This window comes from Zootoca vivipara, chromosome 7 (assembly GCF_963506605.1).
Source record: "Zootoca vivipara chromosome 7, rZooViv1.1, whole genome shotgun sequence".
In the NCBI taxonomy this organism is placed as follows: domain Eukaryota; kingdom Metazoa; phylum Chordata; class Lepidosauria; order Squamata; family Lacertidae; genus Zootoca; species Zootoca vivipara.
The window spans coordinates 30,258,235-30,277,561 of NC_083282.1; the positions used below are offsets into that span (position 1 = coordinate 30,258,235).

At 41.8% G+C, this 19,327-nt stretch overlaps 1 protein-coding gene across 1 annotated transcript in view; it reads right to left on the reverse strand.

Annotated features, from left to right (window-relative positions):
• Nucleotides 1-302: 302 nt before the first annotated feature.
• The window catches only part of AK5 (adenylate kinase 5), an 84,041-nt gene continuing 65,016 nt past the window's right edge, over nucleotides 303-19,327 (reverse strand). The window contains exons 10-14 of the mRNA XM_035121631.2: nucleotides 18,546-18,590; nucleotides 7,043-7,206; nucleotides 6,096-6,212; nucleotides 3,039-3,230; nucleotides 303-1,919 (exon numbers count right to left, since the gene is read on the reverse strand). Coding sequence (XP_034977522.1) covers nucleotides 1,818-1,919; nucleotides 3,039-3,230; nucleotides 6,096-6,212; nucleotides 7,043-7,206; nucleotides 18,546-18,590 — 620 coding nt within the window. The 3' untranslated portion in view covers nucleotides 303-1,817. The remainder of the gene's footprint in view (nucleotides 1,920-3,038; nucleotides 3,231-6,095; nucleotides 6,213-7,042; nucleotides 7,207-18,545; nucleotides 18,591-19,327) is intronic.

The window sequence follows — 19,327 nt, forward strand, 5'->3', positions numbered from 1 at the left end:
AAGATGAGGGTGGCCTATTTTGGAATTTTAAAACCTTGTGGTCATTTCCCCAAACCTTGTTAAGTAGCAGAGATCAATGTGCAAATCAATGTTTTATATGAGTTTCTTCAAATTTGCAATGAAGTTTAGTGCTGTGCTTCCTTATATGTCCTGACAAACTGCTCCCACATGCCTTGACTTGTTCCCACAGCAGTTGCCATAATATTGCATTAGTAAAAATTCCAGAAAATATTTGTAAAAAGGCTGAAACAATCAGGAACATCCACAGTTTCAGGGAAAAGAAAAGCTCAATTGATAGTTCAGAGAGTAGCAAACCGTTTATTGTGCAAATTTAAAGCAAGTTGAAAAATGCAGAAGGATCTGCAGATAATGAAGTAAAAATATTTAAAACCTTCTCTGGATGGTTGCTTTTGTTTAATGAAACCAAAAGTGCAAAGTAAAAAATTATTACTCCTAGTGTTTGTCCATACATTTTATTTGTTTTACATCTTCAGTACAAGAAAAGTAGCTTGAAAAATACAAATCTGCTTCAAAATGCAACTGTTGACAGAGAGATGAATCATGCAAGAAGAAATAGTAGATGGTCCAGGAGAAGGTAGGAGCCAATTCTAAAGAAATCAAATACGTTTTTTATCTTGTTCAGAAAATCTCAGCATTTTTACTTATTTGTGAAATCAATTTTACTTGTATCCAGGGATACCTTGACTTGAGTGGAAAATTACTTCTACGTTTGCAAGGCACCCCTACCAACATCCTCTAATTTCCCTGAGCTCCTATGTCTCATCCTGCATCAGGAGTCAATTTTAGGGTGTCTCGGGGGTTTTAGTGAGGAGGGGGAGCCAGGGAAGCATCACTGCATCTGTGGCATCCTGCCCAATCTTCTTTGGCTCAACCCATTGTGTTTTGTGCAAAGAGAGTGCTTGCAGATTTATAAACACAGGCTGAGTAAAACACATCTCTTTCACACGTTCCTCAGGCAATGAAAGACCTAAAATTGAGATTTACAGTTGAAATACTTGTCAAACAACAGTAAACAACATGTATTGATGTGATGCCCCCATATTCTTTAAAGGGTGCATGTTAGCTATCTCAACATATGTATTTTGACACTCAAATACTATAAGTGCTTATACATTAAGTGCACCAGCAATATTTTGGCACTGGTTTGTTGTTGTTTTAACCAAACCGCAATATCCTTACATTATCACATTTAAGTACATAGGCTGTTTGTACCCAGTTTGGTGTTGACACAGCAGCTGATTCCATAATCATATTTGTTAACTGCTTAACATTTTACTTACGTTGTATAATAAGATACCACTTTTTCAGAAGATTTCTTAACTTCTGCTGCTTTGTGTTAATGACTGCAACTTAACTGCAGGCATGTTCCACCAGTAAGATAAAATGTCAGAAAACAGATTTTTTCAAGCATTATAAGAAAAAAAAAAAGCAAGCTTGAATAGTCTCAGAATTGAGTTGTTCGTTTACAGAAACAAAACATTTCTGTCAGTTCTGCTGACTGTCAGTTAACTAGAAACTCGGATGCTGTATAGTATACCAGGTAATAATGAAATGCAAGACATGATTTCTAGGAATTAGAGTTGTTGTTTACCATGCTGCTTTTTAACCTGCAAAGTGCAAACCATATGAGAGACAACATACAGTACTTGAATGTTACTGTACTGTATGGGTTATACAGATTTGATTTTTTTTTTCAAAGTTTACAATACGCACTAATCTTTCAAGGCAGCAGCTGTGGCTTTAGACAGCATTTTTGATGACCACCGACTGTGCATATGAGATAGAAAGCATTGCAATTACACGGAAAGAGATGGTGCCGTTCCTTCCTTTTTCAGAAAAGCATCGACAGAAGCACATGCTTCCAGGAAAACCGCTTCTGGTGTCCCTTCTGCATTTATCTGTTTAAAAAAAAAAGATATTGTTTTTTTTGCATCAGATAGTTGAAGCTCAAAAAGGAAACCATTCTGGTATTCTATAATTATTCCCTCTAATGCAAATTCAGGAGGTGAGTGCCTACAGGATTAGTCAAAATGCTGCCGAGAACAAGCACCATGCTTGAGATAACCTTCAATTCTGTTGAAGTACAAAAATCATAAGGGCAAAACCAAAACAGCCTGAAGAGGAATGAGCATGCTCAGTAGCCACGAGATGCCCTGTGAGCTAGAAAACAAAAGTTTGCTTACCTGGTTTTTATTTTTAGTTAAGTTTTATGAAATTCATTTCAGGATAGAATGTTCGTGCGTGACCTTTTTGAACAGTCCTGCAATAGGGCATTATTCAGTGCTTTAGTGAAGTCAGCTGAGTATATTAAGTACTGAGCCATTTAACAGGCAATAGAGCCATTTTCAAGATTTTCTTAAAGCTCTGCACAACTTGGAACCAAGTTACCTAAGGGACTGCCTTCCCCTATGCTAGAGGTTGGGAGCTACCAAAAATAAACAAGATGTTTCCTTAAAAAACACACAACAACCACCACCCTAACTTCTAAAGTGCCCAACACAAAAATCCTAAGACCTAGTTGCTTGTAAGTTGGTGGGCCAGCATGCTTACAAATGTTACCCACTTCTGTCATAAAAGGAAAAAAATTACAGCTATTTCCTCATTTTCTAGTACTGAAGGGGAATCAGACCTTATGCCTCTGGATCCCAGTGGCTGGGAATCACAGATGAGGAAGATGCTTCTGCACTCAGGGTGCTGCTTGTGAGCTTCCCACAGGCATCTGGCTTGCCAATGTGAGAACAAGATGGGCCTTTGGCCTGATCCCACTGGGTTCTTCATATGCTCTTAGGAACCAGGCAGCCTCCCAAATGCTTTGGGCCATGACAAAATGTTTTCCAAAGTGCCAAACCAATATTCGAACTGAACAGTGTGGTTGGTGCATACGCCCTGGTGCAAACCTAGGAGAGGATTTTGGCCTCTTGGAAAGCTTAGAGCACATGTGAATGAACTCTTAGCCTTTTGGATGTATTCAGAAGAAGGTGGTACCATAGTCCACTTCCAAACCCTAGCCGGTTTACCTTATACAATGGAATTTTGTTTTCATAATAGGTGATCACAGGCTCCGTTGCTTGGTAGTAATTTTGGATGCTCTTCATGATGGCTTCTTCACTGCCATCCGAGCACTGGCTGCTCTGGCTTCTTTTCAGAAGGCGGCTGCTCATTGTCTTAGAGGAGCAGTCCATGCAGAGCATCAGAGATGGTTCGCCAATCTGGGAGAAAAAATGAGAAAATTGACTGAATATAAGAGCTGATCACAGCATATCATTCTTCCTCATGGGAATGAGGTCAGAATGCAACATCCACGTGGATTTTGTAGGAGAGATTCAGACAGGTGACTCAAGAACAATCTAAAGAATTGAGCAGATGCTCATCAAATCTGCAGATGACCCCAAACTGGGAGGGGAAGACAATGCCACAGAAGACACTCAGGATTAAAGATGACTTTAATAGATTGGAGAACTGGGCCAAAACTAACAAAATAAATTTCAATAGGGACAAATGTAAGGTTCTGCACTTAGGCAGCAGGAACCAGTTGCACAAATATAAGATGGGGCAGCTGTATTGCTAGTACATGTGAAAAGGATCTATGGGTCTTAGTAGACCATAAGCTAACACGAATCAACAGTGTTGTGCAGCAGCAGCAGCAAAAAAACAACAACAAAAAACCCCCCAAAACCCCTAATGCTATTCTAGGCTGCATCAACGGAGGTATAGTGTCCTGATCAAAGGAAACAGTAGTACCATTCTATTCTGCCTTAGACCCCATCTGGAGTACAAGGTCCAGTTCTGGACACCACAATTTAAGACGGATATTGTCTAGCTCTAGCTGGAATGTGTGCAGAGGAGGGCAACCAAGGTGATAAAGGGTCTGGAAACCAAGCCTTTTGAGGGTGTTGGGTATGTTTAGCCTGGAAAAGAGGAGACTGAGAGGAGATATGATAGCCATCTTCAAATATCTCAAGGGCTGTCACATGCAATGATGCAGCAAGCTGTGTGCTGCTCCAGAAGCTAGGATCCAAACCAATGGATCCAAGTTACAATAAAGGAGATTCTGACAGCAGTTCAAAAGTGGAACAGACTCCCACAACAGGTGATGGACTATCCTTCATTCAACATTTTTAAGCAGAGGTTGGATGGCCTAGTCTTCGATGCTTCAGTTGAGATTCCTGCATTGCAGGGTGTTAGACTAGATGGCCCTTGGAGTCCCTTTCAACTACAATTTGTTGATTCTAGGTTTGTGGAATATTATGTAAAGTAAAAGGATTCTTACAACTAGCTGAGCCCCTTGCCATGTTGTAGACTCCTGTTTGTTTCAAAAGAAGCTTGCCCATTTAGCATTTGAAGCTGCTGTTTGAGAAAATAATAACTAAAATAGCTAGTGTAGAAGCAGAGACTCTTGAAGCTGCAAAAATGCAACATCTAAATCAGCCCTGAGATTATGTTTTAATGGAAAAACACCTTCCCGTGCAGTGTTATATAGCAGACGATAACATAATTCATTTCATACACAAGGAGGCACCAGTGTACCAAAAATTAGTCTCTGATCTAGTGAGGAGTTATTCTGACACAATAACACTGTTGGTGTGAACTGAGGAATCAACTATGCCATATTTTAAAATGTTACATCACAATGACGAGAGAACAATTTAATAATATCCTGGAGCCGCTTAATTAAGGGGAAGAGGCCATTTTTGCCAAGATGAGGAAGTGAAGCCCATGACTCTTGGTGTTCTAATGACAGGATTAATCTTCAGTACTTTGTACAAAAAGTGCTTTGTGACAATGTAAAAATAATAACAACACTCTTCATTGGTATTTCCTAATTAAAGGATTAAATGGAATCCCGTCAGCATCAGGTGCACAGAGATAAGACTCAACGGAGCTGCTGAGGGGAGGGAATATGTATGTCGTCATCTCCCTCAACCCATCTCAGCTAATTATTTAGGGTATTTTGAAGTAGCTGGCAAGTAATGTGCTACCTACTGGACAGCTTTAAAAGGGATTAGACAAGGGATTTGTGGAGGATAACGCTATCAGTGCCAGTTATCAGGGAACAAAAGTGGGAAGGATGCTCAGGTCCTGCTTGCAGGCTTTCCATGGACATCTGTTTGGCCACTGTGCGACCTGAGGACTGGATCAGAAGGCCCTGATGCAGCAGAGCTATTGGGTTCCAGCTCTCCCATCAGCAAAAGGGAAAACTCAAAATGTGAATGGAAAACATGGATCTGTAATGAAATAGCTCAATGCTTTTTCTCACTGTCTTTGTCTATATATTTATATCTGGGTTTCTACTTTCTTTAAACAATTCTATGGCAAACATAAACTGCACTGCATATGTATCGCTTTCTAAATACTTTGTATCGGTGCTTTCCTAAACTGATATTTTGCGTGCTTTGATTGCCCCTCTGCATAAAAAGTGATATGCAATGTATGAACATTAAACACAAGAGTTCAGCAGGCAGAGCTTTTCCTGCAGAGTTTCTGCATACTAAGACATCATTTTTATGAATTTTGGCATGTTGCAGAGCAGTACGAGGCACAGATCCCTTGCTGGAAAAAAATCCTGGCAGCCCTAATTAGAAGATAGGAAAATGCCTTTTCCTGAACCAGATCATCAGTCTCTCATGCTCAGTGTGGTCCCCAGCCATGCTGGGTGGGCTGATGGGAGTTGTAGTCTAAAACATCTGAATGGCACCAGGTTAGGGAAGGCCAATCTACCCAGACTGACAGTGGCTCTCCAGGGTTTTCAGATGGAAGTGTTCCCCATGGCCTACCAAGAGAAGACAAGGGTGGAACCTGGAACCTTTTGCATTCCAAGCGAGTGCTCGGCTGTTAAGCTGCAGCCTTTCCCTTCACACTGTGATAATGCTCACCTAGAATATAAGTTTCACCACTCCTCTTCCTCTCCTCTACTTGCTTCTTCCCTAACCTTATACTGTACTCAACATTAATGTCTCATAACAAATGTAATTGATATGTAGGAAAGACTTTACATCCTGAAGAAAGAGAGAATGCACATCCTGAAGAAAGAATGCACATAAAATCTTTAAATAATAATAATAATAAATGTTCACCTGGCTCTCAAACTCTTCTCCTTGCTTCATCTCCTGGGGATAACCATCAATCAGGAACCCATTTGTGCCTCCCATATTGGCGAGTATAACTTCTTTCAGGAGATCCGTAACAATATCCTTAATGGAAGAAGATTAAATGATTTTTGTTTAGAAACCACTTTGACACTGCAGTGCTTTGGAGTGAGACACAGACAAAACTCCCAATCCTAGTCAGGCCCATGTGCTATGCCCCCACCCTTACCAGCTGAGGATGCGCCAACATCCTCATTGCACATTTTCACAGGAAGTAAAGTGCTTAGTTACCAAACTACTGGATTTAAAAAAAATAATCTCATCATAGTCAGAGCTGGATTAACAGCTGACTCAACATGGGACCTTTGTAAATATAGTATGCTGAGAGAGCATCTAAAATAGCTTAAATCTGTGAGGAGGGGAAAAAAGCCTATGATGCCTTGAAGTAAGGATGCTTTTTGTGCCATACTGTGGTTGAATTTTAGGGTGCCAAAGGAATCTTTGGCTAGTAACAAATGATCTTCTGAAAGGTGTTGTGGAAAGAGGACTTATTCCAGTAGCAGAGAATGTGGTGGGGCTGAATCTCTTGCCTGATCTCCCTCTGGCCAAGTCACTACTGCACAGTCAGATGAAGATGGGGAGAAGCAAGGCAGCAGCAAGGTCAATGTGGTGTAAGCACACTGGCGAAGCCAATCCAGTGTTTCAGTGTACATTTGCACTGTCACTATATCGCCCCTGCTCCTCTCTGTCTCTGTGACTTGGACAGAGGGAGGTCAGGTAAATGGCCCAGCCCCACTGCACAATCCATTCCTGACATCCTTTCAAACAGCTGGCAGTCATAACTGCACTAAATGTTCTTTGCTTCTTTGGGTTTTGTGTCATTGTGATGCACAGATTCTTTGTCAGACCCATCACCTCCCCGGATCACAGCTTACCCCTGGTACAAGTTTGCCGCTTTCCAGGTTATCTCTGATGATCCTGCTCCTTTCTGATAATGATGACATTTCACGTTGGATGAGACCATCCGTCGACAGATGCAAAAATCCATACTTCTGTGCTAATTTCTCACACTGGGTTCCTTTACCAGAGCCTGGGCCACCTTTGTGAGCAAACACAAGTTCTTAAATTTGAGACAGTTCAACCCAATTCATCATGAGACAGATCAGCAAAAAACAAGATGCTGCGAAATGGTGTTTGGAGTGGTGCAATAAAGCTCTCCTGAACTGCTGAACCACTGAAGCCCATCAAACTTTTTTTTTTAAAAAAAAACCCTATACCAGTGCCCCAAACAATATCTAAATAGAGGTCCCTAGAGCAGGCTTGTAAACAGCTACTTGCCTGTCTGTAAGAAATAAGAATAGCTGCCAGGCAAGCAGTTTTGTAAACTGATGATAATAAGACAAGTCTATAGTTTTTCTTTCTTTCCTTCCCCTATTTCACCCTTAACACACCCAGGCTGTTGACAGACTCCAAATAATAGTAACCTTTTAAAACCTATCTGCAAAGCTGCCTTAATTTTGACACTAATCTGCCGCTATCACTGTTTTCGTCAGCTGCGCCAAGTATTGCTGCTGCAGGTGAATCCCAGTAAACAGCCTGATACACTGTTCAGAGCACGAACCACAAGGAAGAAACACGACATGCATTACTGACTGTCAACCCAGTGAAAATGTGTGAGAGTGCACATCTAGACCCAAATAGGGCTTTTAAAAAGGGTGTTTGGCTTGGCATGGCAGGAGGCTGCTGCAAAGGACAGCTCAGTTTTGTTAGTTTTAACTTACTCTTTTTTACAACTAGAATGATGTGGGCTATGCATCTTTTGCTAGCTCTCTTCATAGGAACTGCTGAATTGAGTGTGGGTATAGCATTGGTGTTTTTAGTACTGGATGTTGTTAACCGACTTTTGATGCGTTTTAACTATACTGCTAATCGTCAAACTTTAAACTGCGTCGTAATTTGTATTTACTCTATTGTTTTTAAATTGTCCGTTTATTGTGCATCTCTTGTGAGCACAATGTGTTTGCGGAAAATGTGGAACATAAATAAAATGACTATGATTCTCATGACAGCTCCTCCGGCCTCCCACCCATTTTGAAAATAGGATTTTAACAATGAACAGAATGGATGACAGAAGAAGAGACTGGTGGCCCGGAGGCAGGCAGTCACCATGGGCTCATTCAAGCTGCGGAAACACTGCCCTGCTGTATTTATGTAACTCTCTATGGTACCTCAATTCTCGTCTCTGGAGAAACACGTCTACTCAATAATTACCATGAGCAAAATTATTGCATATGTCAGTTTTACAATGTTCCAGCAGAGGAGAGATTACTGCCTTTTATACATTTACTTGTGATAAATCACATACACACTTCCATAAATACTAGTCACTTGCTGAGAAATGATGGTCACTGTGTCTATATGTGGTGGTTATATAGGGCGGCTGCTGGTGCCCGTTACTCTCTTGGACAGATGCATTGTAATAAGAAAACCAATAATTGCAAGTGCCCAGATGAGAAAAGGAGACCAGCAGAGAGGAGACAGCTAATTGCTACCTACTGCATGTCTTGTTACAAAGACTAGACGTGAAAACTTGCCTCTTCTCTTCTGGAAAATGAGGAACCTGATAATCAAGAAACAAGATCTAATAGACAGAATTATTTCATGTTTTTTGTTCCCTCTGCCAGTTCCTTTACAGTAATAATAACCTGTACCTTAGAAAAGAGCCCAAAATACTTATCCACAATGTGATTAAAATAAGCTCAAAAGCTCCGTCAGTGCTGTGGAATTGACCTTTCCTTCTCATTTCTTTTTTGTTTCTGCAAAGCATATGCAACTTTTCAGTTATGGAATACCTTCTCCACCTCTTCAAGAAATATAAATCAAAGGGGATTTGAAACTGGTTCTATGTTCTATTAAAAGCTTTTCACCCCCCTCTTGCTTGGAATTGCTTGAGGTCAAAGATGGATGAATTGACTAAAAATAAGGTCAGCAGGACTGAGATGAATGCTGTTGTCACATGACAGGACTGATGCATTCCTTATACCTACTCAGTTTTGCCAGCATCTTCTGCTTCCCTCCACTTTAAGGATAAGGAGTCTGTAGACACGGGGACTCTTGTCTTTCTCTAGGATCCCTTTTATGGTTTTTCTTCTTCTTTCCCATTTGGAAAGCTCCTACTTAGAGAAAAATCAAGCTTGCACTGCTACATGTATCCACTAGAAAGTTGAACCCAGGAAAAGTAAGCGTGCATAGGTTTAGACCAGGCATCCTCAAACTTCGGCCCTCCAGATGTTTTGGACTACAATCCCCATCTTCCCTGACCACTGGTCCTGTTAGCTAGGGATCATGGGAGTTGTAGGCCAAAACATTTGGAGGGCCGCAGTTTGGGGATGCCTGGTTTAGACTCTAAGGCCAGCTGAAATGGGGAACCCCTAGAAAATACGCAAGAGGGGTGGAGCAAGACAGGGCAAAAGTTGTGCAAGTGTAAATTCTTGCACTGATGCGACATATTATTCGGATGCCACTCCTGGTTTCCTTTGCAAGTTTCAGGAACGCAGACCACTAAATAAAGATGTCTATGCAAAAGCAACGGGTTGCTGGTGGCCTTGTATGATGTCCCTGTCAGGTATGCTGCTGTGTGAGCATAGTCCTGCAAACTGAATTGAGGACTAGCTGTTGTCTGCACAACAGTCTCCAGCTGCTACTAAAGCATGAATAATAAATAGCATACATCTGCTCTGAAGATTTAACTCAGCTGGAAATCTGTTGCAGATACGGCATTTCCTTCCTATGGCAGTGTGTGAATAATGACCACCAACCAATAAACTCGTCACGACATTCACCTGAATCTGAAATATCAATAGAATACTATGCTGTTGTAGTATACATTTTGCAACGCACCCTTGGATTTAGTTCCTTCAACAACAAAGGAGAGCACAGAAGTAAGAAGGATGAGAAATGATACACTGAAATCAAATTAACGGCGGATTAACATTTAAAATGAAGTAGAAACATGTATTGGTTTTTGATACATTTCATGCTCTCTCCTATATTATTATTTTGCAAGGAAACAATTGCAGAGAAACAATTGCAAAAAGGATGAAGAAGAGGAGCTGGCTGGGAAGCTGCCATGATGCTGACTGAAGCTTTGACATGCCAAGCAAGCATGTTAAGGAAGCTGTCCTCCTGTGATGTGTGCGATAACTTTTGAGGATGCCTTAACACATTTTTTTTCACAAGGTAGACTATGAGTGGATCCTAGCTCTGGGCCCAGACAGAGCAGCTCATTTGGTGAGGGCCATTTGTGATAAATGGCAGTAAGATTACAATGGGCCACTAGGGAAATAAAAGACACCAACAATTAATGCCTCACTTCTTGCTTCATATACAAGCTAAGTAGCTGAGACTCAGTCATGCTGTCTTGTAAGAGGAAAACTAGCAGCCAGAACAAGCATTTTCCTTGTGCTCTGAACTTTATTTAAATAAGGCTACTGCAGTCTCTTGGAGTGCAGCAAGGCTACAACCAATAGTCTAGATTAGACTATTGCCTGTTAATTTTGATTAAGCTCTGTTCTTGTTACATTATATATAATTTCATTATAGTAACTGAATTTATCTGATGCTTGCTGAACTGATTATTTTGTCCTATTTGAATTTGTTTGATGTGTTTTGTACTGTATTGAATGTTGTAGATTTTGATGAGTTAATGCTTAATTTGAGCCTCTTTGCTGTGGGAAAAAAAATCATACCCATGAAGGAGACTTAAACTGGTTATTAGGGGAGCCATCCTAACCCTCTGATGTTGATGGCTGGGTGGGGGAGAAGGAACTACTGGGGGGTGGGGAGGCTCTGCTGCAATGCAGAACTGACCTCTACCCAGGGGTCTTCCCACTGGCAGAAGCAGAGATGGGCCAGCCAAAGATCTTCTGGATCCTTTATGCTGCCCCATTCCCAGGTAAGGGACCTGATTCACGCCCCTCAGCTGTCCAAGCCTGAAGCTGGTGCAACAAATAAATTCCACCTTCTTCCCCTGGTTGGCAGGACTTTGGATACAACAGTGGCTGTTCCCCAGGCACAGAGTTAAGATTGCTCTGTAAACTCTCTTTTTTAATAGTATCATATTGATATTTGTACTGAATTGTGTTTTAGTTGTTGTAAGAAACCCTGGGGGTCTTTTAGGCTCAAGTGACATTAATGAATTAGCTATTAAATCTTCCCACTCTTCTATTGCAGCTTTCCACCCACGCAGCAAAAGCCAGCCCACAGACATAAAAGGTGTTGCAGGGTTTGCAAATATTGTTATTTGTGCTCTGGCTGTTCTCCAAAGCAAAGGAAGTGGAGGAGAGGTTTTGTCCACCTACCATAAACTCTGTAGCCTCTGCTTATCTTCCCTTCTGTGGTCTAGATTGAACCTTGGCTCTGATTTATGATACAGTAAACCATTAGAAGCATACCTGCTTATATCAACATCCTAGTGATACTTTTATTAAAGGAGTGATTAAGTGGTGCTATTCTGTTATATCCTCATGGATAGCTCTGACCTGGTGTGGAGAAGCAGTGAGTAAAGAAATATTTAAGCAACCCCTTCCCCTAAGGCTAAGCCACCTCACTGCTTCATATCAAGAAACTGGTTTGTGTGGTGGGGAAAGTGCTGTTGAGTGTTTGTAACATGCAGTTGCAGTTGGTCATGGGTCAAGAAAACCCCGAAGGCTAAACCCCAATCCTCTGCTTTAGACCCAAGACCATCCAACATATGCATGTGATCAATAAGGCAAACATGAAAATATGCACCCAGGAAAACCTCTCTGCATAGCAAACAGGGATAGCTCTCCGGTAGTTCAGTTAACTACGGTAAATGATGTTCTATTTATTCAATACCCATCTGTGCTAGAAATCTGAGGCCCCTTTCACACGAGAAAGGGGAAATCACAACAAAAGCATCTACACAGACCACAGCAATCAAAACTGATTTTGCTAATAATATGCCCTTGTGCTTTAGGTAACAGAAAGGAAGCAACAGGCAGTTGGTGAACCCATGTGCAGTATTAACAGGTTCTCATTGCAGTACGTACAACTGTTTAATCCTTGCACTTCGTAACTAAGATAATAGATTTACTTTCTTAAAAATACTGAGCATCCAGCATATAAACCCAATTACGGAGTTATAAGTGGGAATGCAATATTTCCAAGAATTAAATAAATAAATATCCAAGAGTAGGTCTTTGGATTGTACTAACACTACTAAAACATCACCCAACACTCTCCAGAAATCTTCTGTTAGGAGGCTATGCACGCTGTTAAAATGATTTCCTATGGAGTTCTGTGTTGGGAGCAGGCAAGGCCACAATGCATAAAATGACAAGAGTTGTGCATATCCTCCTTTGCAAGGTGCTGAGTTTGTGCGGCTGGTCCATAATGGATGCTTGCCAAGCAGAACAGCTGAGAGTGAATCACTATTGACTCCTTGATTCAGGCTCCTGATCATTAAGAGATAGGAAAGCAGCAGCAGAAGGAAAGAAATATTTTCTGAACAAACTCATCTCAAAACAGCCTGTTCTCTCAAACAAAGAGCAAGCTTGTCTTGACAGATAGCCCAGTTCAGGTTTTAAAGAAAAAAATATTTCCGATGACTTTGTGGGCTGCTTTAAAAGTTTCTTTCACTAATCTTCCCTTTGGTTCAACAGCATCTCAATTAATTTCTCACTGGAAATACTTTCAGAAAGAGAAAGAAAGAAAGCACAGATAACTTTTGATCATCCAGAAAAAGCTTTCAAAGAACTCCAGATCCTTTCATGACTCGTGTGAATTATTAGCATTCTGTGAAAACTACATATATTCTGTCCTTTACAGCTCCTATATTAAGATCTAATCTTTTGGTTTCAATAACTTTATAATAATAATAATAATTTATTATTTGTACCCCGCCCATCTGGCTGGGTTTCCCCAGCCACTCTAGGCGGCTTCCAACAAAGATTAAAAATACATTAAAATGTCACATTAAAAACTTCCCTAAAGAGGGCTGCCTTCAGATGTCTTCTAAATGTCAGGTAGTTGTTTATCTCCTTGACATCTGATGGGAGGGCGTTCCACAGGGCGGGCGCCACTACCGAGAAGGCCCTCTGCCTGGTTCCCTGTAGCTTTGCTTCTCGCAGTGCGGGAACTGCCAGAAGGCCCTCGGCGCTGGACCTCAGTGTCCAGGCAGAACGATGGGAGTGGAGACGCTCCTTCAGGTATACTGGACCGAGGCCGTTTAGGGCTTTTAAGGTCAACAACACTTTGAATTGTGCTTGGAAATGTACTGGGAGCCAATGAGGTCTTTCAGGACCAGTGTTATATAGTCTCAGTGGCTGCCCCCAGTCACCAGCCTAGCTGCCACATTCTGGATTAGTTGTAGTTTCTGGGTTACCTTCAAAGGTAGCCCCACATAGAGTGCACTGCACTACATAGTTCAAGCGGGAGATAACTAGAGCATGCACCACTCTCACGAGACAGTCCGCAGGCAGGTAGGGTCTCAGCTTGCGTACCAGATGGAGCTGGTAGACAGCTGCCCTGGATACAGAATTTGCCTGCGCCTCCACAGACAGTTGTGAGTCCAAAATGACTCCCAGGCTGCGCACCTGGTCCTTCAGGGGCACAGTTCCTCCATTCAGGACCAGGGAGTTCTCCACACCAGCCCACCCCCTGTCACCCAAGAACAGTACTTCTGTCTTGTCAGGATTCATCCTCAATCCATTAGCCACCATCCATCCTCCAACCGCCTCCAGGCACTCACACAGGACCTTCACTGTCCTCACTGGTACCGATTTAAAAGAGAGGTAGAGCTGGGTATCGTCTGCATATTGATGGGCACCCAGCCCAAACTTTCTAATTATATTGGAATTATTTTAGTAATAGATGGTCCCACTGACATTTGTAAAGCGAATGCTGCGTGTACAGATGCAACTAGTGCATAAAACATGGGTAATCCCTAGATGCGAGGACTCCTGAACCATGTAGGGAAATCTTGTTTATAAGGGGGGGGGGACCCTGGCCCGCGAAACTGACAGGATCTGCTGCTTCTTGCCTTTGCACTACACTGCAAATATTTACACAGACCAATATGCAGCTACCAGAGGGGGCACATTCCCACAGGTCAATTCCTCCCCATCCTGAGATTCATGTTCTCTGAGACATTGGGAGGGGGAATTGCACCTCAGCAGTTTAAAGAACTGCAGAGTTCGGAATTGGCTTCTGGGAATGTGTGCCCTTGTGCATGCAGGTATTTTCTGAGCCCAACTCCTAAAGTAGGATACTTTTTAAACTGTGAAGGCAAATCCTTTCCCCTCCCAGGACACAAGATTAACAGCACACATACCCAAGCACAGATGTGGTCTATCGGCACTACATTTCTGGGAATGAAGTTGCACCTACATACACACTGAGATCGGGACTGGGATTGGGATAGCAGCTCAACAGCCACCATGCTTGGATGCCAATTTAGGCGTTTGTTCTGTTTTGGCTTGCAGTTTGTGATGCTGCTCAGGCATTCTTGGCTGATTGGGGAAAGAGGCATAAGTGGGAGGGAAATCGACTCCTCTTTTCTGGTGTGGGCTTTAACAAAAAAACAGTAGGGAAAAATACACAAGCTTTGAACATTTGTATTTGTGTGCGTGAACACATGTGCCTGTTATAATTGGCTCTCTTATATTTGCGCTTCCAGCTTCAAGTTTTACACTGGGTCCTTAGACTGGAATAGCAGGATAGCTGCCTAATTTATTTGGCTCCTAGACTGCATTTTCAGTTAATTACTGCCAAATCTTTTAATTAGCCCACCTCTCCCTTTACATCCGGAAGGGGGAAAGAATATTTATCAGCTTAGTTTTAAAACTTCTTCCTAAAGTAGCATCTCATTAAGAAATCTTTTGCTCAACTGTTTTATCTTAAATTTAAATGTGCATTTTTTTTAAAAAAACCATTGCCTTCTAGTGTTTTTTTGCCCTATAAAGCTCTAAATGGCTCCAGATCAGAGTTTATGAAGGACAGCCTTCTCTTGTACAAACCTAGCTATTTGTTGAGACTAGCTTCTGATGTCTTGCTCAAACAGCCACTTCCTTTACTGCTTGGGCCCGTGGTGGGGAGGAATTGGGGAGGAATGGGTGCCAGGGCTTTTTTCTGGTAGCATCCTGTCTGTGCAGCGCCAGCTTTGCCAATTTATAATTGCTTTATTTGCCTAAGCATTCAATGAAATATCTTTTCTCCTTTCTTTTCTTGTACTATTCTACTTGAGTTTCATTGGGATTTTTTATCTCTGTATTGTTCTTTCTATACTGTAAGCTGCATTAAAAGCTTAACAGTGGAAGAGGGAGACATTGAAATTTCTAAATAAATAATAAGGGAAGTTCAACTGCGACTGCCCCAAGAAGCTGTGCACAGATCCCAACCTAATACTCTGTCTAACCAGTACACCGCACTGGCGCTACAATTTTTCCAGTGCATTATGATATGTGGAACTATGCACAAGACCAGGAACAAAGAGAAATGGCCAGAACTGACCAGCAAGGATTGACTAGAGAGGCAAAAAAGCAGAACTTTAATTCTAAGCTGATTCTAGAACATTCTAAAAATGTGGTTGACAGCAACAAGTTGGTGAGTTGCTATGGCAACACATGCCATCAGCATTCCCAGGGCCTGTCACCATAGCAAAGAGTTCTGGTAGCTTCAAATGGCCCATGTGCCAAAATAGCTACTGTTGCAGTTTAATATTTTACAAAAACAATCCAAACCCTATTTGCACTGGGTAACAGTGTGTTCAGTTGAGCAGAGGTGTCTCTTTTCCAGCCTTGGGGAAGGGGGGCTGTGGGGGTGGACCACCCCAGGTGTCTTAGCTGAGGGGGGTTGACATGTGTGGCGTGCCACCTGGCCATGACTCCCAAGCCTACCCCGAGCCGTCAGGGAAAGGGGGGGAGCTGCGCTGCTTTGCCAGTGGCATTCCCCTCTTCCTCCTTTGTTTTGACAGATCGGGGGAGACTTGGGAGTCGCGGGGAGGCAGCGTGCCAAATGTCTGCCATCGCCTGCTCACTCAGCTCCTGGCTGCAGGGCACGCACACTGCTCCATGCACCTAAGTGGCTATCCCGCACCTGGGAGGGCACCCTCCGCGCCCTGCCCCCCTCGGGAGCGTGCCCGCCGTGGGCAGCCTGGGCATATGCTCTGTTGCTGGCTAGCCCTGCTGCCATCATGAGTTGTGATGGCATTGGGGCTGATCACTGCCCCAACTCTGGGCCGGTGCAGTGATCTGCCTGTTCCCCCACCTTGCACTCCAGCTGCTGGGCACAGCAGGGGCTGCAGGTGTGACCAAGGCCCTGCCACTCCAAAGCCATGCCGGATTAGTGGGGGGGTGGGGTGGAGTTTGGATTGCTCTAGACAACAATTTAAAAAATCTGGATATTAAAAGCAATTGCCAGTCACACGAGATGCATGCCAGAATTGCTCACAGAATAACAGTGCACGTCCACTCAGAAGGAAATAAGTCTGGTTCAGTTAAAGCAGAAATGCAACACAGTTTGCAGGGGGAGGGGACAGGATCACATTTCATTGGTGAAATTTCTCGAGTTACTTGCTAAAGATGTGTATTTATTTTCGTCCAACTAATGCAAACATGGTTCCAGTGAAACATTTCCCCCATTCCATTCTGAGACACAAAATATGCTGCAAAGCCAGGACCATTCTTCTCTCCTGCATAGTACAGCATTTCAGGTGTTTTCCAAAGAAAGGGATGCATATTCCCACCCCCCTTTACAATGTGTTGGCAATTGCCATAGCAACTTCCCCATCTTTTCAGGACTTTGTATGCCTGATGCATCGTGGTGGAAATGTGTGAGGAGCAAAAAAAAAAAGAACAGTTGAGAGTTTTAGCATGAATGCCACATGGTGCATTTTGAGAAAGAAGCAAGTTAGGTTCTGAATCATGCCTTCTCCAACCAAAGCAAGCCCATCTTGACATTTTCTCTAACAGCAAACAGAGTCGCAGGCCTGTTGTGATGACTGAAGCATCCAGTGACAGTTACCATATGTGTGCAAGCAGAACAAACACCACAGAAATAGTTATGATATCAAACTCCAACATCAGGTAACAATCCGATGTTGAATAATCAGGAGATACATATGCATGTGTGAACTGGACCTCATTCTCTGGATCTAATATACTAATATAGTAACTATTCTTTATAGCAAAACAAAACTTTGGGGTCTGGTTCTAAGTTCATTGCCTATTAGCTATTTAAAAAAACCTACCATGTGGAGTATCTCACTCTTGTATAACAACACAGAAAAAGTTATGAAGTTATATTTACTTTTATGATTCATGGACAATCTGTCTGGATTCTGTCTTTTAAAAAATGTGGAATGCTGAAAAGCAACATAACGTATAGCCAGCCTTGGTTGGGGGGAGGGGGGGACTGATCAAAATACCTACTAATAACTCTTTCTTCATAACCACTTTGAGGTTTTGTTTTTTTTTAACAATCAAGCATTGTATAAATTTTATAAAATAAATAAATAGCTATGCTCTATTTATGGAATGACACAACATGGTCACAATTCTCCTGTAAATTTAACCTAGAGTAGTCAAGCCGCCCACAGTGTAAATAGTTCAGAGAGATGGTTGGTTCTAATTCAATATACCCTATTCCTGCATTGTAAAAGAGCTAATCTGGTTGTTTTATATGGGGCCAATCCTGCAAGCCATGACAATTTCCATTAATACTACTAACAATCACTTCTGAAATTATTAACCACCTTAGCAATAAACTCAGAGTAAATTTGGCTTTAGAAAGCAATACTATTGCATTCATTTTTTTAACCAGTTATGGAAACTTTTTTTCCGGGGGGGGGGGGAGAATAATTATATAGAACCTCCAGAAAACCCCCGCACAAGCTCTCTGTTTCCTTCTCATGCTTCATCCTCAAACCACCCATCATCTCCCACAAATGTAGTATAATGAAAATTGTCAGGGATTTTTTTCCCCAGCCAGAACTTAGTTCCGGCATCTCTCAGGTGGGTGCCACTGCCATTATAAGAGAACAAGGGAGGTGTTCGTGGTGAGTTGCAGCACCTCTTTTTCTAGAAATAGCACAGGAAATTGTTATGACACAAGTTCCAGACATGTCCCTTAGGATGTAATTAACGGTCCCCTTTCAGAAATTATGTATACGATTCCCCAACAGATGCAGTTTGTTTCATTCATCTACTGTATGATGTAAGTATTGCCCCCAGATAGGTGAGGGTGAGGGCTGCCACCACTAAAGAGTCCAGCATTTGGAAATGCCTAATTATCTAAACTAGCTGTAGATCTATAATTTCGCAGTAGCTGCCAGAATAATTTTTAACATGTGGTGGTGGGCACTTGTAAACAGAAATGCTAGCTGCCTATGGGAGAGTGGTTTATGAAGTTCCTACTTACCTATTACAAAAATTATTTTTGATTTCTTCAGGTCTTCTGTAAAACCTAAATTAAGTAGAAAAGAAGGGGAAAGACTTCTAGCAATAAGTGTCACTACATATAAAACTGTGTATAATTATAACACACTTAACAATATGTTTATGCTTATCTATCACACTTTATAATAAGTTTATGCTTACTCAGAAGCATTGAATTGAATGGGAACTACTCCCAGACAAGTGAATATACAAATGCAGCTAAAATATTTTTTAAAAAACAAAAAAAATCCCACCAAGCTTGTACTGTATTTCTAACTAGAAATTTCTTTTATTGAAGGAACAGTTCACAGTCATAGTTTTATAGCTGTTACTGTAGCTGTGATAAAATACATATTTAATGCATGAGAACACTGACAGCTCTTTTGTGTGTGCACCAAATATTAAAATGAAAAATGACCATCTATGAATAAAGCGTTCTTGAGTTAAGAATAGTTCGTAGTTTGTGCCTCCCTTTTAAAAAAGCTTTGTTTACATTTGTCAGAGTTCATATTCATTTGGTCACATTTGTGTGTGTGTGTGTGTGTGTGTGTGTGTGTGTGTGTGTGTTGGGGGGGTGCTTTTGATTTAAGTTCAGTCTGACATCCAGACTTCACTGGTCACTAGCTGCATTCCAGACAAGTGTATCGAAAGAGATCTATACACAACAGCCTTTTCTTTTCTTGAACAGAAGTTCATTCTTTACCCAAGCAAAGGCACAACCACAGCTGTTCAGAAGAAACCTTAACCCTCTGCATACAAGGAAAG